Source organism: Podarcis gaigeae (genome assembly GCF_964106915.1).
Source record: "Podarcis gaigeae genome assembly, chromosome: 14".
NCBI classification, from domain to species: Eukaryota; Metazoa; Chordata; class Lepidosauria; order Squamata; family Lacertidae; genus Podarcis; species Podarcis gaigeae.
Genome location: NC_139690.1, coordinates 2100450 through 2127015, shown reverse-complemented (window position 1 = coordinate 2127015; position 26566 = coordinate 2100450). Strand labels below are relative to the sequence as shown.

General features: G+C 45.2%; 1 protein-coding gene across 1 annotated transcript in view; it reads left to right on the top strand.

The window, feature by feature from the left end:
* The window catches only part of LOC310831559 (thrombospondin type-1 domain-containing protein 4-like), a 115112-nt gene that overhangs the window by 45686 nt on the left and 42860 nt on the right, over window positions 1-26566 (top strand). The window contains exon 4 of the mRNA XM_083712238.1: window positions 12202-12641. Within this exon, the coding sequence (XP_083568364.1) occupies window positions 12202-12641 (440 nt within the window). The remainder of the gene's footprint in view (window positions 1-12201; window positions 12642-26566) is intronic.

Below are 26566 nucleotides of genomic sequence, written 5' to 3'. Positions count from 1 at the left end.
TAAGATGCATTGCAAAGACCACAATAGGAACTAACAGAAAAGAAGAGCCTGCTGGATCAGGCCAATGGCCCGTCTAGTCCAGCATCCTCTTCTCACAGGGCCAACCCAATGCCCCAGTGGGGAACCCACAAGCCAGAGCTGAGCACAAGAACTGCCCCCGCCTGGGTCTCCAGCCACGGCTTCAGAAGCAGTACTGCCTCTGACCATGGAGTCAGGGCACAATTATCATGACTAGGAGCCACGGAGAGCCTTATTGTCCTCCCTGAATTTGTCTAGGTAAAGGACTCCTGACAGTTAAGTCCAGTCCCGGACGACTCTGGGGTTGCACGCTCATCTCGCTCTACAGGACGGCGTTTGTCCACAGACAGTTTTTCTGGGTCATGTGGCCAGCATGACTAAGCTGCTTCTGGCGAAACCAGAGCAGCGCATGGAAACGCCGTTTACCTTCCCACCGGAGCGGTACCTATTGATCTACTTGCACTTGACGTGCTTTCGAACTGCTAGGTTGGCAGGAGCAGGGACCGAGCAACGGGAGCTCACCCCGTCACGGGGATTTGAACTGCCGACCTTCCGATCGGCAAGCCCAAGGCTGAGTGGTTTAGACCACAGCGGCACCTGTGTCCCTGAGAATTTTTCTAATCCTCCTTTAGCCACCCTAAGGGAGCATTGTTGCTTGTTGGGGAAGTGAGTTCCATCGTTTCAGTAAGCGCTGTGTGAATAAGTCCTTTCTTTGATCTATCCTGAATCTTCTAGTGTTATGAGAAAGGAGGAAAACTAGTCTTGCTTGACATTCACCTGCTCCATGTCATGCATCATTTTATGGACTTATGGTGCACTCACCCCTTACTTGCCTTTTTTCTAAGCTGAAAAGTCCAAAGTGCTGTAACCTTTCCCCACTTGGGGCATCACTCCATCCCCTCAATTTTCCAGCACTCTCCAGCCTGTAGCCAGAGAAGACAAGCAGCAGAATCTATTGTTATGGTTGGACAAGGGGTTATCATTGTTGCTGCAGAAAGGGCCCGGTCAGCAGACTCTAGCATTAGGATAGGTTTTATTTAGCATGGAGTTATGGTAATTTGCAGTGCTCAGTGATAACTCATGTACCTATCCCGAACTCCTGCTGGCAAATCCTGCTGCGGCATTCCACCACATCATGTCCTCAACTTCAAATGTTAGTATTTTCATCCATGCTCTTAAGAGTCTATACGGGTTCCTCCCAGCCTGCACCAAATTCTTAAACGAGTAGTCCAACTTGCCTAAACATTTAATTTTGTTTCATCTGTGCCTCTCCAATGAGGGAAGGAAAATTGTTATTTCCCATTTGGGTTTGACAAAAAGCAAAGAAACACTTAGATGACTTCGCAGCTCCATCCAAAACACTCAGGTTGTGAAGCAGCCATTGTTGCCTTTTAGTCACTGGGCAGGGCAGGATCCTCTACTTATAACACTACTGTGGAGAATCAAATAATCTAGACAGCTTATATGTCTCAAATCAGAGAGCAAGAATAAAGGAGGTGGATCAGGAAGTGAGCTACACCTTAGCAACCAAGTTATTGCAGATTTCCAATCATTCACACATAGATTGGAGTGCATTTTTAATCTTTTTCTAGGCTGGGGGAAGAGGAACACAAGGGCACAATCTAAAGGTCTAACAGCCTATATTTCCATGCTTTAGTTTGGTACATATTTTGTTATTTAAAATCTCTGCTGGGGTTCTCTCACCAAAGAGAGAATGTGCCCAAACTTGGATATTGGCACTCATTAATTCTCATTTAATACTTATTTTGTTCCTTGCCAACCTACAAGATGTTCAGGGAGCCAGTGTGTTGCAGTGGTCAGAGTACTGGACTGGGATATGGAAGACCAGAGTTGAAATCCCCACTCTGCCATGAAGCTCACTGGGTGACCTTGGGCCAGTCACTGTTTCTCAGTGTAACCTACCTCGCAGGGTGGTTGTGTGAATTATATAAGGAGGCGGAGAACCATGTATGACATCTGGAGCTCCTTAGAGGAAAAGGTGACATATAAGATAGATGATAGATAGATGGATAAATAAATAGATAGATAGATAGATGATAGATAGATAGATAAATAAGTAGCTGTAGCCGAAGTATTAAATAAAAGGGGGGTTTCCTGTAACTGAACCAGGAACCTGGTGAAAACGCTGCTCTTCAACCAGGCCTTTGGCTCCCTATCATCTTAAATCCTTCTAAATGTGTTTGTGGGAATGGGGGGTGGGGAGGAGGTTATTGGTTTGGTTTGGTTTGTTCTTGTTCTTGTTTTTATTATGCATGTGATGTTTTTATATAGTATTTTTTTTGCTGTGAACCACAGATGAAAGGTGGTATGCAAATAGTATAATAGTAATAGTGGGCAATATGTTAATCACTTTGAGAGTATTAGATAATATCATTGCCATAGCCCCTCAAAGGGGAACATGATATGCACAACATTCTGGCCAGCAGACAATAAGATTGAAGCTTTATATAGATACAAGCATTTGGGGACGATTTTAAGACTGTTGGTAATTTAATCTCTCAGTTTTGTATGCAATGACTTCTTAAATGCACCGTCAGTTACTCAGCTGTACAAGTTAAAGGAATTTGCAAGCTCCACTGCCAAAGCTGGAAGAGACTCAGAAGTCAAGAGAATTAGTAACTTTGGAGGCAAGGATGCCAAAATATGAAAAGCAGAAGACAACCATTTGACCTCCGATCGGCAGTGACTTGAAAAAGTCCCATCTTAATCGCAACATAAGACATGCAAACACATACTAAGGTTCCTCACTGTAGAGCCACCAATTCACACAACTTGACACCTCCCAAGGAAATCTCACAAGGGATTGCCAATCATGCATGAACTGGCCCTATGAGACAGACAGATTTGCCAAGAATCTAGCTTGTGGTCCACCAAGACCCCTAGATCTTTTTCACATATACTACTGCCAATCCAGGAGTCCCCCATCTTAAATTTATGCATCTAGTTCTTCCTGCCTAAGTGTAGAATCTTACATTTGTCCCTATTGAAATTCATTTTGTGAGTTTTGGCCCAGTTCTCCAATCTATTAAGATCATATTGAATTCCAATTCTGTCTTTTGTGACATTAGCTACCCCTCCCAGCTTGGTGCCATCTGCAAATTTGATGAGCACCCCCTCATTTTCTTCATCCAAGTCATGCATAAAGACAATGAACAACAATGGGCCCAGAGCAATGAACAAGCCCTGTGGCACCCCACTTGTCACTTTTTTCAAGGATGACAAGGAACCATTAATGAGCATTTTTTTGGGATCAGTCAGTCAATAAGCTACAAATTTACCAAATAGTTACCTCATTCACCCTACATTTTACCAACTTCCAAGCAAGAATATCATGGGGGATTTTGTCAAAAGCCTTACTGAAATCAAGATACATCCACAGCATTCCCCTGATCTACCAAGCTTCTAACTGCATCAAAAAAAGAAATGAGATTTTTCTGGCATGACTTGATTTGAGAATCCCATGCTGGGTCTTGGTAATTGCAGCATCCTTTTCTAAGTGCTAACAGACCAGCTGTTGAATTATCTGTACTAGGAGCTTTCCTGGAGTCAATATTAATATTTGCCTGCCTCCGGCCTGCAGGGACCTCACTTATTATCCAAAAATTATCAAAGATTATAGGTTCTGAGAGGCTCTGATTACATCTGCAAGCTCCTTTAGTACCCTTGGGTGCAGCCCATCAGGCCCTGGAGATCTGAATTCATTTAAAGTATCCTGGTGTTACTCTGTGAGCACCTAGAAAGGAATGCTGTGATCACCAATAGTCAGCATGGATTTCTGAAAAATAAGTCATGTCAGACTAACCTGATCTCGTTTTTTGACAGAATTACAAGCCTGGTAGATGAAGGGAACACAGTGGATGTAGCCTACCTTGATTTCAGCAAGGCATTTGACAAGGTGCCCCATGATATTCTTGTAAAGAAGCTGGTAAAATGCGGTCTTGACTATGCTACCACTCAGTGGATTTGTAACTGGCTGACTGACCGAACCCAAAGGGTGCTCATCAATGGTTCCTCTTCATCCTGGAGAAGAGTGACTAGTGGGGTGCCACAGGGTTCTGTCTTGGGCCCGGTCTTATTCAACATCTTTATCAATGACTTGGATGATGGACTCAAGGGCATCCTGATCAAATTTGCAGATGACACCAAACTGGGAGGGGTGGCTAACACCCCAGAGGACAGGATCACACTTCAAAACGACCTTGACAGATTAGAGAACTGGGCCAAAACAAACAAGATGAATTTTAACAGGGAGAAATGTAAAGTATTGCACTTGGGCAAAATAAATGAGAGGCACAAATACAAGATGGGGGACACCTGGCTTGAGAGCAGTACATGTGAAAAGGATCTAGGAGTCTTGGTTGACCACAAACTTGACATGAACCAACAGTGTGACGCGGCAGCTAAAAAAGCCAATGCAATTCTGGGCTGCATCAATAGGAGTATAGCATCTAGATCAAGGGAAGTAATAGTGCCACTGTATTCTGCTCTGGTCAGACCTCACCTGGAGTACTGTGTCCAATTCTGGGCACCACAGTTCAAGAAGGACACTGACAAACTGGAACGTGTCCAGAGGAGGGCAACCAAAATGGTCAAAGGCCTGGAAACGATGCCTTATGAGGAACGGCTAAGGGAGCTGGGCATGTTTAGCCTGGAGAAGAGGAGGTTAAGGGGTGATATGATAGCCATGTTCAAATATATAAAAGGATGTCACATAGAGGAGGGAGAAAGGTTGTTTTCTGCTGCTCCAGAGAAGCGGACACGGAGCAGTGGATCCAAACTACAAGAAAGAAGATTCCACCTAAACATTAGGAAGAACTTCCTGACAGTAAGAGCTGTTTGACAGTGGAATTTGCTGCCAAGGAGTGTGGTGGAGTCTCCTTCTTTGGAGGTCTTTAAGCCGAGGCTTGACAACCATATGTCAGGAGTGCTCTGATGGTTTTTCCTGCTTGGCAGGGGGTTGGACTCGATGGCCCTTGTGGTCTCTTCCAACTCTATGATTCTATTCTATGATTCTATGGTGTTCCCTGACCACCTCTTTTCCTATCTTAGGCTGCAAGGTTGGGCACACAATACTTTCTTGTTCTTCCTCTTGCTTCAAATATAGCTGAAGAAACCTTTAAGCCTGAGTTCATTCTGACCTTGTCCCTGCAACTGTTGCCTACTTGTGTACACCCTTCCTTCATTTTTCCTTTCTTTCATTTCTTGTACATGCCCTTCCTAAATTTCATCTCATTTGTAAGCTCCTTATGTAGCCACACTGGTTTCTTCAGGTGCCTCCCACTTTTCTTTCTTGTTGAATTTTTCTGCCTTTGATCCTTTAATATTTTACCGTTAAGAAACTCCCATGCATCTTGAACTCCCTTTTCTTTGAATATTTCTAATATCCCTTTTACAGTGCAGTGCCTGTTGAGTTATGGAACTGTGCCTTATTATGATCAATTAACCAGCATGTCATGCTAAATTCTGTTTGCACCAGTCGTATGGTTACCAGATTTTTTCAATGAATCTGGGGACACTTCTTTTTTTTTGGAAGCTGAGTAGCAACAGGGAGTCAGTAGTGAGGATGGTGAGGCAAAAGACCCTGGGCCCAAGCGCACATGCATATTGTATAATGGTGCAAAGCCCTTCTTTCGCACCCTGTGAAACATAAATGCACAGAGTTGTTTTTAAAAACTGGGCAATGGCGCACCGCCTGCCCATGACTCCCAAGCCTTCCCCAATCTCCTACCCCCTTCCCCCTTTGTTTTGACAGATCGGGGGAACCTCGGGAGTCGCGGGCAGGCGGCCGTTGCTCAGGAGGGGCGCAAGGCGCACGGTTTCTCTGCCAGGCAAGATGCAAAGCCCTTCTTTCGCACCCTGTGAAACATAAATGCTCTGAATTTTTTTAAAAAAACTGTCTGCCTGCAACTCCCAAGCCTTCCCCAATCAGTCAAAACAAAGGAGGGGGCAGGAGATTGGGGGAGGCTCGGGAGTCGCAGGTGGGCAGCCATTGCCCAGTTTTTAAAAAACTCTGTGCATTTATGTTTCACAGGGTGCGAAAGAAGGGCTTTGCACCTTGCCCGGCAGAGTAACTGTGCGCCTTGTGCCACTCCTGGGCAAGTGCGCGCTGCCCGCCCGTCACTCCCGAGCCTTCCCTGATCTCCTGCCCCCTTTCCCCTTTGATCTGCACTGCCGGATGTCCCCGGTTCCCCTTCTGCAGTGGCAGCAGCTGCTTGCTGTCGTGGCACAGGAAAAATGGCAGGCGCCATGGCAGCGAGCAGTGAGCAGCTCCTGAAGCCAGCCAGAGCCAACTGCACTACCAGGCTGGCTCTGGGCTGCTGAGGCTGCTGCTGCCACGTTTCCTGGGGACAGATTTGCAAATCTGGGGACATTCCGGGGACGGAATTTGTCCTGAGACAGATTTGCTAATCCGGGGATTGTCCCCGGGAACCGCGGACGCCTGGTAACCCTACACCAGTGGGCACAGTGTGGCACAACAGCAAGTTTCAATGGGTAGCGTTGCTGCTTCCCAAACCTTTTCCACATTTGTGTACTTGTTTCCGCATGAAAACAGTAGGAAAGGACTGCATGCCAGTATACTGCTTGAAATTTCATCATTGGACTCCTGTAGTTTTTCCGGGTTGAGGGGCTACAAATGGATTTTCTGGAATCAAACAACATGGAAGTGAGTTGGAAGCCGAACTTGTGCTAGATTCCATTAATTTTTCATAAGTTTTTTACATCATGTAAAAGCTAAAGTATAATGCAGAAATCAACAGTTGGGAAAACACTGAGGAAATGAAATAAAACTACTTGTGCTCCCATCCAGATTGTGCTTATATGGAGACCTTGCAGGTTTATAGCAGGGCTGTGGAGGTAGTTACAATTCTGCACCCAGCAGGCCCAACCAGCATGGCCAGGGAACAGCTGGGTTGCAGTCAGCCACCGAAGGGCCTCTGCTGTTTTGGCCATGCGTGGTAGAAATCAGGACCATCACTTGAAATCTCTGCCAATTAGCCACAGAGGTTTTACTCAACTTATCCATTTAAAGGGCACAAATCTATTAAATCATGCATGTGGTGCATGCAAGTCTCGCAAGAGAAAAAGTGGGCATGTGCCATTATTAAGAGTATGGTTTGCAGTGTGTGTGTGTGTGTGAGAGAGAGAGAGAGAGTGAGAGAGAGAGAGAGAGAGAGAGAGAGAGAGAGATCTGGAGAGCCACAGGTTCTCCATCCCTGGATGCATCTATATTCTTGCATTGAGCCTTTCTGCATTACAAATGAACCCGCCCCCCCCCCCCCGTCTCCTGACCGACTCATGTTCTGCTTTAGATTTCAGTACCTAGGATTCCGCTTGCTGTCATTTGCCAGCAAATCTTGAGCTCCGGGATTAACATGTGTGAAACTGTACCTTTTCTGACTTGCCTGGAGCTCTTCCAGCATATCCTTTTTATCTCAAACCTGCTCCTGAGGACTTCAGGCTGTAGCAGCTGCGGGGGGGGGGGGGCTGCCCCCCTCCTTTGCCTCTGCTGCAGGCCAGCACTTGTCACTTATCAGGTTTCCTCCCCCCCCCACCCTGGATAACTGAATAATTTTAAGTGGTGGTTTTTAGGCGCTGGCAATCTGATGAATGTCTTCTGGTTTTGCAAAAGGTGCTATTGAGGGTATAAAATGTGGGCAGAGCAGATCCACAGACTGAAATTCAAGCTGGCTCTGATAAAAATGGACTTCTCAGGGGGAAGTGCATGTTTGTGACTGCAGGTGACCATGATTTGCACTTTTTGGAAAACAATTGGAGGCATTTTGTTTCAACAAGCTTCTCTGGCCTGATGGGGCAGACCCAGAAGGGAGTGCTGCTTGTTTTCCTGAACAAAGCAAGGAGCAGCTGCCTTGAACTCTGATGGGGTGAGAACCAAGAAACTGAAAAAGCCAGCATGGCAATTTGCAGAGCAGGTAAAACTATCTGAAAAGCTGCCTTCCTTCCCTTCCTTCAAGCTGTCTTGTGGGACCCCCTCTCCTTGAAGTAGCGATGGTTTGGTTTTTCTCAGTTTCTCACTTTTCCAGGCTCCAGTTCAGTTTGCTGCAGTAGGTTTGTGATTCCTGCCTCCCCAAGTCCTCATGGGAAATTGTCGGCATTTGGTGGCTGTGTTTCTCCTAACAGGCACAATGTTTACAAGTACTTTTGCAAATGTACTTGCACTGTTTTGCAGACCATTCTTTAAAGAAAAAGGCGTTGTTGGAGAACTGCATTGCGAACTCTGGAACACTGTAGATTTCAAGGGGTAGCTGTGTTTTCGTAGAATCATAGAATTGTAGAGTTGGAGAGAACCCTGAGGGCCATCTAGTCCAACCCCCTGCAATGCAGGAATCTCAACTCAAGCATCCATGACCATGACCATCCAACCTCTTAAAAACCTCCAAGGAAGGAGAGTCCACCACCTTCTGAGGGAATATGTTCCACTGTTGAACAGCTCTTACTGTCAGAAAGTCTTTCCCGATGTTTAGTTGGAATCTCATTTCTTGTAACTTGATTCCATTTCATAGGTTCGAGTCCTGGCCTCTGGAGCAAGAGAAAACAACATTACTCCATCTTCCATGTGACAGTCTTTTAGATATCTGAAGATGGCTATCGTATCTCCTCTCACTCTCCTGTTATCCAGGCTAAACCTATCCCTAAACATACTAAACTCACTCAACCGGTCCACATAAGGCTTGGTTTCCAGACTCTTGGTTGCCTTCCTCTGCACATGTTCCAGCTTGTCAACATGCTTCCTGAATTGTGGTGCCCAGAACTGGACACAGTAATTCAGGTTGTGGTTTGAACAAGCCAGAATAGTGGGACTGTTCCTTCCCTTGATCTGGACACTAGACTTGGTTTGTGTATTGCTTCAATAAGTGTGTATTAGGGAGGCACAAGTTAAAATGTGAAGCAAAACCAAATATGAAGCAAACCAAATTTCTCCACCATTCATGCTGTTTAGATGGCAAGGTGTATAACTCCATTTATTTCAAAATGATGTACAGGGGAAGGGGAATATCTCAGCATCTGCATTGCATGCGGTGGCATCTTCAGGTAGGGATGAGAATCATAGTGTCATAGAATTGTAGAGTTGGAAGGGACCTTGAGGGCCACTGGAGAACTGCTGCCAGTCTGCATAGACAATGCTAAGTTAAGTTGACCAGACCCTCCAAGTCTCCCTATTTTCCAGGGACAATCCTGGATTTACAGAAGCCATCCCTGGTTCTGATTTGATCCCAGAATGTCCCGCTTTCCCTTAGGGCGTCCCTCTTTTCATAGGAGAAATGTTGGAGGGCATGGACCAGTGAGCTGCCTTAGGTATAAAATATGTTTTTTTTGCATCATAAGATGCACCTAGTTTTTAGAGGAGGAAAACAAGAAAAAAAATATTCTGAACGAAACAGTGGATGTATAATTTTTGTGGTTCATGCTGTGGCCACAGACATGTGATTTGACAGTGAGTTTGGAGTAGCCCAGTGCAAAAATCCTGAGGATCCATGTGGATCTGTGCTTTGTAACCACGTTTTAAGTGGGGAGGGAAGGAAAAACACTGAAGGGACAAGGAGCACGTGTGGGGTGTGTGGAGAAGGAGCTTTTCAGCGAGCTGAGTGGGGAGGAGGGAGGGAAAGAGCACAGTTGTTTTAAAGGAGCCAACCGGACAGGAGCCACTTACACCTGTGTAAGCAGCTCCTCTCCCGCTTTGCTCCTTTAAAGTGAGTGGGCTCTCCTTCTCTCCCACCTCCCCGGCTCAGCTCCTTGAAAAGCTTTGCTGCTTTTCAGGGAGCTGAGCGGGGAGGAGGGAAGGAAAGAGAGTACTCTCGCTTTGAAGCAGCCAACTGGACAGGAGCCGCTTACACCCGTGTAAGCCGCTCCTCTCCTGCTTTGCTGCTTCAAAGCGAGCCACGGAGGAGGGAAGGAAGGGGACCATGGATCCTCTGCTTGCGACTGCAGCAGGATCCCTCCACCATCCGTAGGCATTCTCTCCATAAGACACACAGACATTCCCCTTACCTTTTAGGAGGAAAAAAGTGTGTCTTATGGTATCTTTTATGTTCCTAGTAAGCACTCCCCTTACATCTGGGGAGCCTCTCTGTTCATTCTGCTGAGTGGGGCCCTGGACTTCTGCCCCATAGACCTCCCCGGACAGTACCACAGGGGGCTAGAGATGAAACAATGAGGGGCACCTTGAAGAGTGGGCTGTATGTAGCCCACCCCAAAGCCTAGCTTGGATAGAGTTTATGTGTTGCCATCAACTTCTCTTAAAAGCCATGCTTTGCAAGCTGTATTCCACCAAAGGCTCCGATTTCCTTGCCGTTGGCTGTTCAGCGATGCAGTCTGCTTGGCTGGGTTGCTGGGAGTTGGGTTATAACCTCCGATTCCAGGCACTGCATTTAGCTCTAAATCTTAACAGTGTTGGGTTGTGAGGAGCAGAAGGCTCTGCACTTCCTTTGCCCTTGTGAGGTAAAGAAAGTTACCTGCAATGATTGTGCGTGAGTAAAAGGTTAATCTCTGTATGTGCCTCGAGCCATTTAGGCATAAAATAAGCCCCATATTTGTACATGGAAGAGTAGAACAGGACTAAATATTGTACAAGCATTCTCTCGGATATTTGATGCTGTTCTTTTAGGTGAATCCTATGTTCATTTACTCTGAAGTTAGGCTCACAGAGATCATTGTGACTTATTCCTTCCTATGCATCCATAGGAATGGAGATACATGGAGGTGATGTCGTGTATAGGGCACTGCCAGACACTTTGGACAAATTCCCATTTAGTTTGAGATGCCACCTTGCTTTCTTAATTTTTCTGCAAATTATTGAGCCCATTCTGCTTTGCCAATGCTTCTTTTCCATAATTTTGAAGCTCATTCATTCCTGAGTGCTTCGCCTTGGGAATATTTCATAATACTTTGGTGTATATTTCATAAAAATAATTCTGCCTACATTACCAATGAAGGAGAGGTGGTGTAGAATTGAGGGGATGGATTGCTTGCTTAAAGAATGCCTCTGTGTACCTGTTGCTGAGGGTCACAGGTGGAAGGGTCTGCTACGTCTTGCTGCGTCTTTCTGCAGTTAAACCCCAACAATTGATTGCTCCAGCCTTCTCAACCTGGTTGAGGGAGGGGTGGGTTGCAGGTAGGATCTGGGGTTTCCAGGACACAATGGATTCAGTACTACTGCAAGTACTTTTCCTTTTCTTTTTGGGACATACTAACAGCCCTGCAGGATACAATCCAAGTCCTATCTTCCTCAGAAGACCCTCCTTCCCACTGTAAAATGAAGCCCACATATAAGGATCTTTTATGTGGGGGCAGGGGAGATAGAACCAAGGGAATGGAGATTAAATGTGTAATGGACATAATATAGCTGGTTATTTCAAGAAAAGAAACGTAAGTAAATTTCAGGGAAAAGACGGTCTGGGGCCGTTATAATCCCACAAACACACAGGGACTCTCACACAATGTACAATGTACACTTACTTTGGGGAGAACTAGATATACACATAGATATGTATGTTATTTTGTAAAAATAATTTCAGGGGTGAAGGAGGAAAAGAACTCCACCCTATCCTCCTCAGGCCCAGTCAGCAGGTGTGGAGACCGACACCGTGGTCAGAGCCTGGCTGACAGGTTTCCAGACACTGCACTGGGCAGACGTAGAAGTCACTTGAATAGAAAGACCACACCATACATGTCAAACACTCTTATAAAAATGTAGCACTCATGGCTCCCCCCTGCAAGCACCCTGCGAACTGTTGTTTGTTTTTGGGAATGTAAGTCTTCTCACACAACTACAATTCCCAGAGTTCCCTGGGAAGAGGGACTGATGGTTAAACCACTCTGAAACTAGCTCTAGCGAGGGGAATTAGGGGCCTACTAGCAACTTTCAGCACCCTTAACAAAAACAACAGCTCCCAGGACTCTTTGGGGGAAGCCTGACTGAAGAGGTATAGCACTGCCTTGAAAGTGCTGCAGATGTTGCCTTCAGCCACGGATCCCGAAGCGCAAAGGACAGTTTGTGCTCAAACGCAAGGACCGCATTCTGCTTTGCCCAGGACATGCAGCACGGCTTTCAGAGATGGTGGAGTGAAGCGGCTGGTCTCCAAAGATGCACCGGCCACCCTGGGGGTTTCTTTCTTGCTAATTGGTTTGCTCTGGTGTCCTTAGGTTCCACAGAGGATAGGAGAGCAAAGTGCTGCCACGGAAGACGACAGCGCAGGCGCCCCGGGGGCATGGGGCAGCTGGGGGCCCTGGTCGGCCTGCTCCCGGAGCTGCAGTGGCGGCGTGATGGAGCAGACGAGGCCCTGCCTCCCCGGATACTATTACGAGAGGAGCCAGCGCAGGCCTGGGCAGTTCCCGACCTCTGAGAGGACTCTTGCCCACCAGCCTCCGCACCGACACGAAGACGTGCTCAGTCCCTTCTCTGGCCACATCATCTCTGCCATCCGTACCTCGGTGCCTCTTCACCGGAACGAAGGTGGGCTGCGAGCAGGACTCCAGGCCAGAGCCTCCTCCGAAGGGCGCAATGTCAGCCACTTGAGCAGGGGAGCCTTGAGAGGCCGCCGGCCCTCACAGTCCCAGAGGCGCAGCCCCAAAGCCGAAAGAAGGTAGGATGGCGGGCGGGGGGGGGGGAGGAGGCTGCACATAAAAACAATAATACCTTTATCATAATGATAACTGGTACTACTACAGTGTACCTCGGGTTACAGACGCTTCAGGTTACAGACTCCGCTAACCCAGAAATAGTACCTTGGTGGTGTGGCAGCAGCGGGAGGCCCCATTAGGTTAAGAACATTAGGTTAACCCCTTCAGGTTAAGAACAGTTTCAGATTAAGAACGGACCTCCAGAATGAATTAAGTTCTTAACCCAAGGTACCACTGTACTAGTTGTTGTTGTTGTCGTCGTTGATGATGATTTACTTTACTGATAAACGTATTACCTGCTCTTCAGCAGGTTACAACACTGTGAGTCTGACAGTCTAGGAAAAGGTGTGTCCACGCAAAATGGACACATCTTCCTGACATTTGCTGATAATTCCCTGCTTTAAACATACATCAATATGCAGATCTATGGGGGAATGGAAGATAAAATTTTAAATGAAGTGGCTGAGTGTGATAAGCCTAATCTGTTTTCTAAATTTTTGCATGGGCTCCAGAGGTCAAATGTAGAATGCAAGGGAAGGGGCATCGTCTGTAGCTGGATAGAAAGACGAATGGCAAAGCCTGCAGAATGAGTTGGCAATGGGGAATGCTTAAAGATCTGAAGTGATTCCAATACAATAATGCTTTGTACTGATGGAAAGCTTTTGGGATACCCACCCCCTCGCCGACTAATGTCAGACATCTATGAAACAGTAAGATTGGGATAAAGATTTGTGACTGAGATTAACTCATTCTGGAGAAGGTAGTTCAAGATGAAATGGGACAGACTCCAAACCAAACAACCTTGGAGAGCTGTGGAAATCCTTCAAAGATGCAAAATAAAACATTTGTACCACTTGGAGACAAGTGGAAATGTCTTCAAGCTGCTGCTAGGCAGTTCACCAGGAAACAGACTAACAAATGCAACCGAGTGATGGGCTCTGAGGGAGTCTCAGGCCAGGAGCTCTGTGAGTGCTGCTTCTGATTTCCAAAGCCCTTCGCCACTTGGCACGAGGGAGGGGCTGGTCCACTGGGGCTGAGGGGGCCATGTTGGAAGGGCCATGGCTCAGGGTTAGAGCATCAGCCTTGCAGGCAGAAGGTCCCAGGTTCAAACTCCAGCACCTCCAGGTGGGGTCAGGAGAGAGACCTGCCTAAAAACCTGGAGAGTTGCTGCCAAGTCATATAGACAAGACTGAGCTAGATGGGCCCATGGTCTCTATAATGCAGCCTTCTGTGCTACCTTTGTAGAACTGAGCAGGGAAAGACACGATTAGCTGGCTCTGCTTTATAATGGATTAGAGTTGTTTGCTCTGGCTCCACCTACTGTTGGGCTCTCTGCCTTCTGCCTTATTGGTCCCATTGACAACCCCACAAACCTCCACTGTCTCTATTTGTAGATAAAGATGATCTTCACAGTCCACACATGTCTGTCTGTAGATTAAGAGGGTGGTTTTCAGGTGCCTCCATCTTCAAAAGTACAGTGGGTGACTCCTGTGAACATGGGCCTTCTTGGTGGTACCTCACATTCTGTGGAATATTCTGCCCAGGGAAGTTTTCTTTGTGCTTGCTTTGATGTAATTTCAGTGCCAGTTGAAGTTGTGTGGCTGTTGATATTCATCTATACCAGGGGTACTCTCTGGATGTTGATGAGCTAAAGCCCCCATAACCATTCTTCGTTCAAAGAAGGTATCAAAATTCATTTATAAGTGCTTATTCTGAGAGGAAAATTTGTTAAGCCATACAGATTTTGCCTGTTTCTCCTCGGCTTGATCAGGGAAGTTTTCAGTCTGAGTGTTTCAGGGGACCCAAGGTTGATGTGGTTCCCCCCTCCCATGCAATTGTCGTAACAGCCCTGTGAGGTGGCTTAAACTGAGAACTGACCCAAAGTCACCCAGTGAGCTTCATGGCTCATAGCAAGGGATGGACGAAGAGAACCCTCCCACATTTTCACCACTGACAGAGCATCAAGAAAGAGGAGCGTGTTTCTAAAAGGGGGTTTCGAGGCAGGTTGGCAGTGTGGGAGGCCTCCCCACAAATTCCTTTCTGGGTTAGATTAAAATCTGAGCTAATGAAGAACTTCTGGAGTTGTAATGCTTGTCTCGCCGTCATATTGACTTGAGGACTTGAGCTGAGCCCACCACGAATTGTATCTCTGAGTCTGGAAATGCAATTTTTGGGAAGATCCTGAATTGGAATGGGTATCATCAAGAAAAGCTTCGCCTCCTGTTGGCCTTTGCTTAGCAAGAAACCATTGATGCTCGTACATTGGCTTTTGGTTAATTATGGGAACTCCAAGTCTTTTTTTCCACTGATGGAGGTTGGTGTGGGCTCTGGTCTGAATCAAACCCTTTATACGCTTTCTTTTGCTGAGGGGGAAAATGTAATTGTCAATTAGATTTATGAGAGGGTAAAGAGGTGGGTGGGTAGCCTAGCCTTAAACAAACAGTGTGAGTTGAAAGGAATTACGTCTCCCCCCCAGTAATCAAAAACACTGACCTTGCCCGCAATTTTGTCAAAATATTAATGGGGCAGCAGCGGGTGTGATAGTTTCTCAAAGCTATTTTTATATGTGGAAAGGGGAGGGGAGGAAATGGTCAACGGAAGCATTTGTACAAAGAAACCATCAACCTCTCACATTGCTACAGTGAAGTTTCCCATCTCTTGGTGCCAGTAGAGGAGGAAAAAACTGTCTTTAGCTGCTTTATCCACGAGAACGCAAGAAAAGCCTTCTGGATCAGGCCAGTGACCCATCTAGATCAGCACCCTGTACTCACAGTGGCCAACCAGATAGATGCCTGGAAGTCCGTAAGCAGGACCCAAGCACAAGAGCCACCTCCCCTCCTGTGGTTTCCAGGACCTGGCATTCAGAAGCAGGGCTGCCCTGGCTCTGGAGGCAGAGCAGAGCCATTATGGTGAATAGCCACGGATAGCCCTTTCCTCCATGAATCTGTCCAGTCGTATTTAAAGCCATCCAGGTTGGTGGCCATCGCTGCCTCCTGGGGGAGGGTGGGCCGTAGTTTAACTATGCGCTGCATGAAGAAGGGCTTTCTTTTATTTGTCCCAAGTCTTCCAACATTCAGCTTCACTGGATGTCCATGAATTCTAGCATTATGGGAGAGAAAGAAGAACTTTTCTTTATCTACTTTCTCCATGCCATAACATCTCAAGAAATTTCTCCTGGTTGCAGCTTGTAACAGAGGCCAGGCATTGCACTCTCTCTCTCTCTCTCTCTCTCTCTCTCTCTCTCTCTCTCTGTCAATCTGTCTGTTGTGAGGGCGTGAAAATATGTTTCTAGGCAACTAAAACCCAAATTCCAATTTAGTGAAAACATGCAGGTAGTGCCGAGTGAACATGTTGCTGTGAAATTCTGCATCCTGTTTGCAGGCAGCCAAATGAGGGAGGGACATTTTGCCAAATTCAGTGGGGAGTGTAGACAACAAAAGGTTGTTTCTGCCCAGACCAGGTGCCACTCTGCACCACCAAGAGCCCCTGAGCCTCAAGAGACAGATGAATCCAATATTTAAACAAAATTTTGTAAAGAGACCAGAAGCCTTTTTATTGGGCATACTAGAATCAGATATCATAAATGAAAATAAGAAAATATTCTTATATGCAACCACGGTAGCAGAAAATATTAATTGCCAAAATTTGGAAAAGTGATATAATACCAACTAAAAAAGAGTGGCAGGATAAATTATTCAATTATCTCGAACTGGTGAAAATGACACAGTTAGGGGACAGTCCAAGTTAAAATCCCAAAAAGAGTGGGGAATGTATAAAGCGTATCTTAAAAAACAGTGTCCTCAAATAAAAACCTGGACTTGCTTTGAGTAATTTTTGCAAAACAAAATAAGGGTTACAGGCATATTATATGGAAAAAGATAGCAATGATGAAAAGAGAAGGAAGCAGTTTACCAAGAAAGGAAAATCAGAACTGCATTGAGAAGGAAGGAAGTCTATAAGAACAGAATAAGAATTGGGAGTAGAAAAGAAGACAACATAAGTTCGTTTGTAAGAACTTTTGGATTTATGGTTATATGTTTGTAATTTCTTTTTGTGTGTGTTTTCTTTTTAGTTTGTTTTTCTTTTGTTTTTGTTTACGTTTTGAGTGTGTTGTCACATATGTGTTGTCACAAAACTCAATAAAAGCACTTTTTTAAAAAAGAGAAAGATTAATCCCAAATCACCCCCAAGCTGCATAGCTGCTCCTTCAGAGGGTGCCACCCCACCAAGAGTGGGCCACCTCCCACTAACAGTGCCTCAGTCTCATTTGGATTGAGCTTCAGGTAGGACATTCTGCATGGGCATTTAGATAGCAAAATAAGCAATGAAATTGTAGCAGTGCAATGTTAAATACATGTTTTTAAAATTCTTCCTTTCAGTTTGCCAGGGGTGTTTCCCTTGTTGGCTGTCTGTTTAGAATGGGTTGCAGTTGAACCTTAAACACTTCATTTGCTTTAAGAGCATCACAGTGAAATGGGAACTCTTGGAATGTTAATCTGTACACCTGGTGGCAGTGATATCCTACCGAAAGGTGATATATGGCCAGCTTTGCTTCAGATGAGGCAATAAATTCACCTGGCTGTTCAGATCACGCTCTTTTTTCCCTGTGTGAGAAGATGGCTTTGCACTCTTCCAGCATCACCCTTCAAGCACCAGCTGTTTGCCAGATTTCATTAAAACAGGGGTGGACTTGGGTGCTGTGGCGCCCTGTGTGAGGCCAAAATTTGGGTCCCCCCCAACCCTCAAGTTGACTTCCCAAAGATGGGGGAGGAGGCACCTGGCTTTGGGAAGGAGGCGTGAAGGCTCTGGCAGGGTCGTGGAGCCTTCCCCCTCCTTCTCAAAGCTGGGAAAGCGAAGGAGGACTCTGGAATCCTGTCAGAGCCACATGCCACCTTCCCAAAGCCCGGCAACTTGCCTACAGGGCTTTGAGTTGGCACCCCCTCAGCTCAGCACACAGTGGGTGCACAGCACTTGGACAGCCCCAAACCCGCCCCCGATTAAAGTAACCCTCCAAGTATCAACTAGACTAGAGCAATGGCCGAGCAACGGACAGTGGATTTATTTTTAGAGAATGCTGAGAAAAAAACAAAAAGTGGAGAAGGATACCAGCCAACTCGGGGGTTGAGTCATGGCAGGGCTGGCCCAGGACATTTTGCTGCCAGAGGAACAAGATGGCACCTGCCCTTTCCATATACAGAAAATGAGTCTTCAGGGCAGATAAAAGAAAGGACTTCTTGGCACAGCGCATACTTCAGCTATGAAACTCCCTCACACAGCAGGCAGGGATGGTCACCAACTTGGGAGGCTTTAAAAGAGGACAGGAGACTATGATTAAACGGGCACAAGACATTGGTCAAAACATTATGTTTGCTGACTGGGAACAGTTGTGGACCACCGGTATGAAATTTACGGCATGTAATTAATGCCTTGAGAGAGAATATTATGAAAATGATATACAGGTGGTACATGACACCAGTCAAGCTTGCAAAAATATATCATTTGCCCGACAATAAATGTTGGAAATGTAAAGAAAACGAAGGTACATTCTTTCACCTTTGGTGGACGTGCCCAAGGATTAAGGCTTTCTGGGAGATGATCTATAATGAAATGAAAAAGGTATTTAAATATACCTTCCTGAAGAAACCAGAGGCCTTTCTCCTGGGCATGGTCGGCCAATTGGTGCCAAAGAAGGATAGAGCTTTTCTCATGTATGCAACAACAGCAGCAAGAATGCTTATTGCAAAGTATTGGAAGACACAAGATCTACCCACCCTGGAAGAGTGGCAGATGAAGGTGATGGACTATATGGAATTGGCAGAAATGACTGGCAGAATCCGAGACCTGGGAGAAGAGTTGGTGGAAGAAGACTGGAAGAAATTTAAAGACTACCTACAGAAACACTGTAAAATTAATGAATGTTAAAATGATGTTGGATTGAAAATAAGTGGTATTAGCAACAAAATTAACAAGAATATGCAAAAATGAATTGATATTGGATGAAAATATAGTTATAAAATGTTAAGATACAGAGTCAAGGCAAATGAAAGAGGGTAAGGATTTGCTGACTTGATTATGTAAATGGGAATACAAAAAGGGGAGGTGTGAGGAGGTCAAAGAAATAAGCAAAGGAGTTTAAATTAAGAAAAACGGATTTGTTTTTAACTTTTTTATTTTTTCTTTGTCTTTTATATGTTGTATTTTTTATCTCCATTTTTTCTTTTTTCATGTATTTTTTCTTTTTTCATGTATTTCCTTTTTTATGTGCTTTTGTATTCAGGCTTTTGTAAAACTTTAATAAATATTTCCTAAAAAAAAAAAAAAAAGAGGACAGGAGAAATTTGTAGTTGCTTCAGCACTGGAACAGAGTGTTTGATGTACATTGTGGTCAGAGTCATGATAGCCAGATTCTGGAGGGATCTAGCTGGAGCAGATATTTCCCATAGCTGTCAATGTTTTCCTTTTTTAAACGGAAATTCCCTTATTCTGAATAGGATTCCTTGCAAGAAAAGGGAAAAGTTGGCAGCTATGGATATTCCCTACTGTTACGCGAAGATATGGGAAGCAGCCTTACTAGGAAAATAGACATTTACCGGTAAACTGAGAATCTCTAGAGGTCAAAAAAGTAGGGACAAGTTTCTTTCTGTTTGGTTTGATTTTATTGTTTATGTTAATAATGTGGAACATAACAAATCACCCCCCCCCAATACAATACAATAAAATAGGAATATTTGTAGGGCTTCACAAACTAAGGTTTGTTGGAAATGCAGCTCACCCCCCTAGAAAATAAGTTTCTATTTATTAATAAGTTTTTATTTTTATAGTTATAGTTATAGTTTCTATTATACCAAACGTCTGGAATGTATAACTGATGTCTCTGACCTCTTTGTGTCTGCTTCAATATTTCATAGCTGCTTTATTTGATGATTTTGTTTTAGGCTTGATTTCACTAAAATGAAACAATTTAGAAACTGGAGATGGGACAATGTCCTCTCCTGCACCTGAGGCAGCAGGCTGGCTTGGGGTGGGTGCAGGGCGGGTCTTGTGGCGCCTGAGGCTGCTCTCTCCAGCAGCTGTCACCTCACACTGGCCAAGGGCCGGGTCGGATGGCCATGTGGCCCTTCTTCACAGAGGATGTTCCTCTGTTTGCCGGCTAGGTGGCTTGCGTCCAGCTGAAAGATAAAGGACCCTAACAAGAGAAATCAGGAGGGGCCTTGAAGTGGCTTATCTCTGCTCAGCACCTAAACAGCAGACTAAGCAGGCAGAGAGGCTACCAGATTACCTGCATCTCTATTTAATTCTGTTTCTGCTTAAGATCTGTTTCTATTTAGTTTATAGAACTCATTTCTCTCTCTTTTTTAAAAAAAGAAACTTTTTTTAAAAAAACACAACAGAAACAAAAATGGTATAACAAGAAACACAGGATCTGTGATTGCAAACAAAGATTGTAAAAAGAAACAATGCCAGCTATAATACAGTAAGAACTGGACTTTTTCAGCCCTTCCATGAAGTAGGCATTCCATTTGGAGGTGTGTTTTGCTGGAGACAACCATAATTTGCATTGGACCTTATTAATAAAGCTTACAAGGGGAAACCAAATTTTGACAAATTTATCCAGTTTGGCTGTGCCTGTTATGATTCTGTAGTGGCATGTTGGATGTTCAGAAAGGGCAACTTCCCACACCCTTGACCACCAGTGGTTCCCCAGCTCTGAGCAACCTTCAAATGTTTATGGTGCATGGAGGGGGGTGGTTTCAGTAAGTGACAGCACTACCAAGGAATCAGGTAATAGTTGCTGGGAAATGATATCTGATACATTAGATACCCAAGACCGCAACCACTTTACCACATCACAGTCCCACCAGATGTGTAAAAGTGTCCTGTTGCCCCTACAGCAGTTCTTCTTCTTCTTCTTCTTCTTCTTCTTCTTCTTCTTCTTCTTCTTCTTCTCCTCCTCCTCCTCCTCCTCCTCCTCCTCCTCCTCCTCCTCCTCCTCCTCTCTTTCTTCTTTGCATTTATATCCCACCTTTCTTCTACCAAGGAACTCAAGGTGGCTTACATGGTTCTCCCCCTCCTCATTCAATCCCCACAACTACCCAGTGAGGTAGGTTAGGCAGAAAGGCAGTGACTGGCCCAGGGCCACCCATTCAGCTTCATGGCGGAGTGGGGATTGAACCCTGGTTTCACTGGCCAACTTGAGTATATGAGAAAGCCTCACCTAAATTTGCATTTGCACCTTTGTGTATCATTTAGCACAGGAAAGGTGAAGGTAAAGGACCCCTTGATGGTTAAGTCCAATTGAATTTGACTATGGAATGTGGCACTCACCTCTGCTTTCAGGCCGAGGGAGCCGGCGTTTGTCCACAGACAGCTTTCCGGGTCATGTGGCCGGCAGGACTAAACCGCTTCTGGCACAACAGGACACCGTGACAGAAGACATTATGCCGATGTGCATCCTCTTGTTTTACTGAAGCATTTACTTGTTTTTTGAACTGAACCCTGTCTTTGATTTTTTTAAAATGGGACTTTTTTTTTTAATGAGCTCTACTTTTGGGCTCAATTCAAGGTGCTCCTTTTAACCTTTTAAGGCCCATGGGACCTAAGAATCTGATTGTTCAGTTGATCTTGATAGTGTCAATAGGTTCATATGATGTGCATCAAACTAGTGAACATAAGCCCAGTGCCCGTGTTGTTCACACACACACACACACACACACACACAGTGAACCATTTTAAATGCTACTTGAAATGCAAAGTCTAAATTCGTCCCTTGGGTTGAGGTAATGGAGAACCTTAAACTCAACTCCAACCAAGAGTCTTAAAAATACAAAAAACAAAAACTAATCTGCAGTGTCTTGGAGTTTTATTCATTGTGATTCATGTTTTGAATCGTGATTCGAGATTTTAAAAGAAGGAAACGTCTGAAATTACAGAAGGCAGCATCTTGTAAAAAAAAGAATGATAAGCAGTAAAGTATGAGACACTTGAACTCTGCTGGAAATCTGGGAGGGAGAGACACTGATCAAGGCAATAAAAGGTGTTTTATTTGAGTCTGCTGGAGGCAGTGGAGATGAATGAGGGAAGGGGAATGTGGGGATTAAATTTATTGAGATCTCCAATTGTTCTAGGATCCTTTAGAAGCCATCAGTGGCTATGATGGGGGAGACGCAGGAGGCTCCAGAGTACCACACTGCAGAAATGTTTCAGCTGGCCCCGCTAGCCAAGCTTTCAGCAGCTGGATTGGAACTTTTATCATTGCTTCTAAACCAGGAAGAAAATTCATTAATAACTAAAATAAGAAGAAATAAGCAGGGCCTTTTCCAAAGATTGCTGAGTGGGTTGTCTGTTTGTTTGCTATTATTCACTCATCTGGTTGTTAACCAGCTTCCCACCAGGGCTCTAATAGTTTTTGAGGGGGCAGTTTCTTACCTGCTGAATTGAAGCTTGGCTGAGCTAAATCTCTCTTTGGATTTTCTGCACATCTGTTAAGATCTGATTAGATCTGATTCAGGGGATGGCTTCTGATGCTTTCTGCCATAATGGAGGCAGCTCCCACATTAGCAGAGATCGTTTGTGGAGCATAAACAAGGATGATTTGAGTGTAATGGTCCTTGCGAGCTCCCTCCTGCCGGCCCTGATACCCGGCTCTCGCTCCAAGAGGCAGGAGGCACTGAGTGCAAAGCACTTTGCTCATCAGTACCCCTCCAAAGTAGCCATTATGGGCAGAGGTTCTTTTGTTTATCAGGATGAATTGGATCTAATTTACAGGTGTGTGCTGGACTAATGGAACAAGATAAACTGATAAATGATAAATCAGCCACTGAGCAGCAACATTTTGAACTGGAGAGAAGATTTTCTTCGTAACAAAGTGTGGTATGTGGGGGGGGGGGAGCCTTTACCATTTCTTTATATATACCATGTTTGCTGCTATAACGGTTCGGCAACCACCTCAAGTGCTAATGGATTGACAAAAGGCAAGAGGAAATTAACAAGAACAAGATAATAATTATGGATTTTTACGAAAACAGAACTGTGTGAGAATGTTGATATGATTTAAAGCACCGATCTTCCACTGAATCACAGTTAGGACTATGGTCTTTGAAGATCTACCATAGCTCTGGCGGGACGCCAGATCATTAGCGACTGAGTGTTGGATGAAAAAGATAAGTTGAAGACCTGCCTGGGGCTATGGCAGGATGCCAGTCTTCCTCTTGGTCTTTGACAAACAAAGATGGTGAATGATGCAGCTGAAATTATAGCCCTTGAGAGCAGAGCAGAGAGAAAGTGAAAAAGAGGAAGCAGAGATGCTGTGTTTGACTGGATTATAACACAAAGAATGAAGAAACAAAACATCACACAGGAAATTTATAGGATACAAACTCCTCTTGGACCAGCATACTGGTACATACTAACCATCAAAATATGGGTCAAGCAAAAGTGGTGGTTGAGCCCAAATTCAGGTTCTGAAGAATTGCTGAAGCAGCTTTCACAAATGCTGCTCCCCATCTGGGACCATGACAGTGTGAGACCTCTTGGTGTGAAACACAAAGCAGTATTTGTGCAAGCTGGCTTCAGCTATTCTCTGGAATTTAAAAGGTTGGGATTCCTCATGAAAAGGAACCATGACACATTGAGCTGTGATAAATATTCTTAGCTGGCACCTTTTGAGAACAATTTTCTCTGTTTTTCATTCTTAATTGTGAGCTTGGACCCCTCACTAAGATGGCTTGTTTGATGAAAACATCCTCATATTTAGATGCCACCTATCTGACTGGATTGCCCTGGCCACTCTAGGTGGCTCACAACAGAATATTAAAAACACAATAAAACATGAAACATTAAAAACTTCCTCATACAGGGCTGCCTTCAGATGTCTTCTAAAAGTCAGATTGTTGTTTATTTCCTTGACATCTGACAGGAGGGAGTTCCACAGGGAGGGCGCCACTACCGAGAAAGCCCTGGTTCCCTGTAACCTCACTTCTCGCAGGGAGGGAACCTCCAGAAGGCCCTCGGAGCTGGACCCCGGAGCTGAACAATGGGGGTGGAGATGCTCCTTCAGGTATGCAGGGATGAGGCACTAAAGTAACCATGTTTTTTAAAATTTAGCTATATTAAAAGCCCGGAAAGACATATCAAACATAAGTGCAGCAGCATAAAGCCTCAGAGAATCAGCTGGGTGTGATACCAAGACCCTGACATGTCTCAGAAAAGTTAAACAAGATTGGACCAGCCAAGCTTCCATGGGAAGGGAGTCTCACAGTTGTGGTGCTACCACAACTACCACATAGCAGTGGATCCAAGGGTTGGGACATGCCCACATGGGAGTTTTTTCAACAAACCTCAAATCAAGGAAGCTGGGCACAAACCATGTGATTGAACTTTTCTTTTCTTTTGACCTTTAGGAGTTTCTACTGTAGAGGGAAAGAACTACTAAAATTTGAGGAGGCTACCGCTCATAAAAAAAGGAAAGTATGCTAAGCAAATCAATTCTTTATTGGAACATTAAAATCTTCTGGCAGAGGAAAAATTGCCTTACATTTCAAAACCCAGTCTCTCAAAAATGTTAGACAAGGGATTTCTTAACAGAATTCTGGTTAGCTTGGGACCCTCCACTTTGTGTAAGTGGTAAGTTTCTCACCCAGATTTAAATCAGAAGAGAACTGGATCACCAAGATTCCTCTTGTACATGGCACTGATTGCATAATGCCAGTGTGATCAGGAAAACGCCTCACTCCATCCTTGGAGCAGCTTTAAAAATTGTTTTTTGAGGCACTAACATGTTGTTTTCTTATTTTAAAAGATCTTGAAATAAGATGGGAGGGTTGAGTGCAGACTGATTGAGTAGCATCCAATTTGTTTCAAATGTATCTCTACCATTTATACTTTTATTGTGAAAGAACGCTTGGGATCACCTGGCGTGAGAAAAATCAATGGATACTCTTATTTTGATGTTGTGTTTGCAAACAGCTGGTACTTGCCTGGCTTCTTTGTGGGATGCCAAGATAGTAAAACTGGTATAGAAATGCTATATGTGTAACACCACCAGCCACCAGGTCTGCTACTGCCCCTCATCCTTCGGTCCATAAATAACAACACCCTAGTGGTCCCAGGCCCTAAGAAAGTTAGATTAGCTTCAACCAGAGCCAGGGCCTTTTCAACACTGGCTCCGGCCTCATGAGACCAGGGCCCTGCAGGATCTGATTTCTTTCCGCAGGGCCTGTAAGACAGAGTTGTTCCGCCTGGCCTTTGGCTTGGAGCCAATTTGATTCCCTCCCTCTCTTTCTTTTTTCTTTTCTTTTCTCCTCCTGTGATGAGGCTACATTTTAATATTTTAATGTTCCATTATTTTAATGTTGTATTTTATTTTTGTTTTTAAGTTGTAATCATTAATCTTGTTTTTATTATTGCTTGTAAGCCGCTCTGAGCCCGGCCTTGGCTGGGGAGGACGGGGTATAAATAATAATAAAAAAATATTATTATTATTATTATTATTATTATTATTATTATTATTAACTAAGACAGTCTTGTCTTGCCCTGGAAATATTTCTGTTCTAGGAAGGAAGAATGTGCTGTCATTTTAACTGTCTGATCTCAAATGTAGTGTTTTATTCTAAGCCATTTTAAATTTGGTTTGTAGTGCTACAAATGCCCACTTAATTGAAAAGGGATTAATTGGTGGTCTACTGCCATATTTTGCCATAAGGCAGGATCTTCTAGATCAATAGCATCTTCCAGTCAGAATCCTTCTGTTGCTGGCTCCCCCTCCTAATAAGTCTAATAAGTCTAATAACCAGTCGCGCTGGTTGATGATCTCCAGCGGGCTAGGGACAAAGGTGAGAGCTGTTTCCTAGTTCTGCTGGATCTCTCAGCGGCCTTTGACACCATCGACCATAACATCCTTCTGGACCGTCTAGAGGGGCTGGGAGCTGGGGGCACTGTCATACAGTGGTTCCGCTCCTTCCTCCTGGGCCATGTCCAGAAAGTGGTGGTGGGGGGTGAGTGTTCAGACCCCTGGGCTCTCACTTGTGGGGTGCCTCAGGGTTCTGTCCTCTCCCCCGTGCTTTTTAATATCTATATGAAGCCGCTGGGAGAGATCATCAGGGGCTTTGGACTGAGTGATCAGTATGCAGATGACACCCAGCTCTACCTCTCCTTTAAATCAGAACCAGTGAAGGCGGTGAAGGTCCTGTGTGAGTGCCTGGAGGCGGTTGGAGGTTGGATGGCGGCTAACAGATTGAGGTTGAATCCTGACAAGACAGAAGTACTGTTTTTGGGGAACAGGAGGCGGGCAGGTGTGGAGGATTCCCTGGTCCTGAATGGGGTAACTGTGCCCCTGAAGGACCAGGTGCGCAGCCTGGGAGTCATTTTGGACTCACAGCTGTCCATGGAGGCGCAGGTTAACTCTGTGTCCAGGGCAGCTGTCTACCAGCTCCACCTGGTACGCAGGCTAAGACCCTACCTCCCCGCGGACTGTCTCACCAGAGTGGTGCATGCTCTAGTTATCTCCCGCTTGGACTACTGCAACGCGCTCTACGTGGGGCTACCTTTGAAGCTGACCCGGAAACTGCAATTAATCCAGAATGCAGCAGCTAGACTGGTGACTGGGAGTGGCCGCCGGGACCACATAACACTGGTTCTGAGAGATCTGCATTGGCTCCCAGTACGTTTCCGAGCACGATTCAAAGTGTTGGTGCTGACCTTTAAAGCCCTAAACGGCCTCGGTCCTGTATACCTGAAGGAGCGTCTCCACCCCCATCGTTCAGCCCGGACACTGAGATCCAGCGCTGAGGGCCTTCTGGCGGTTCCCTCATTGCGAGAAGTGAGGCTACAGGGAACCAGACAGAGGGCCTTCTCGGTAGTGGCGCCCGCCCTGTGGAACGCCCTCCCATCA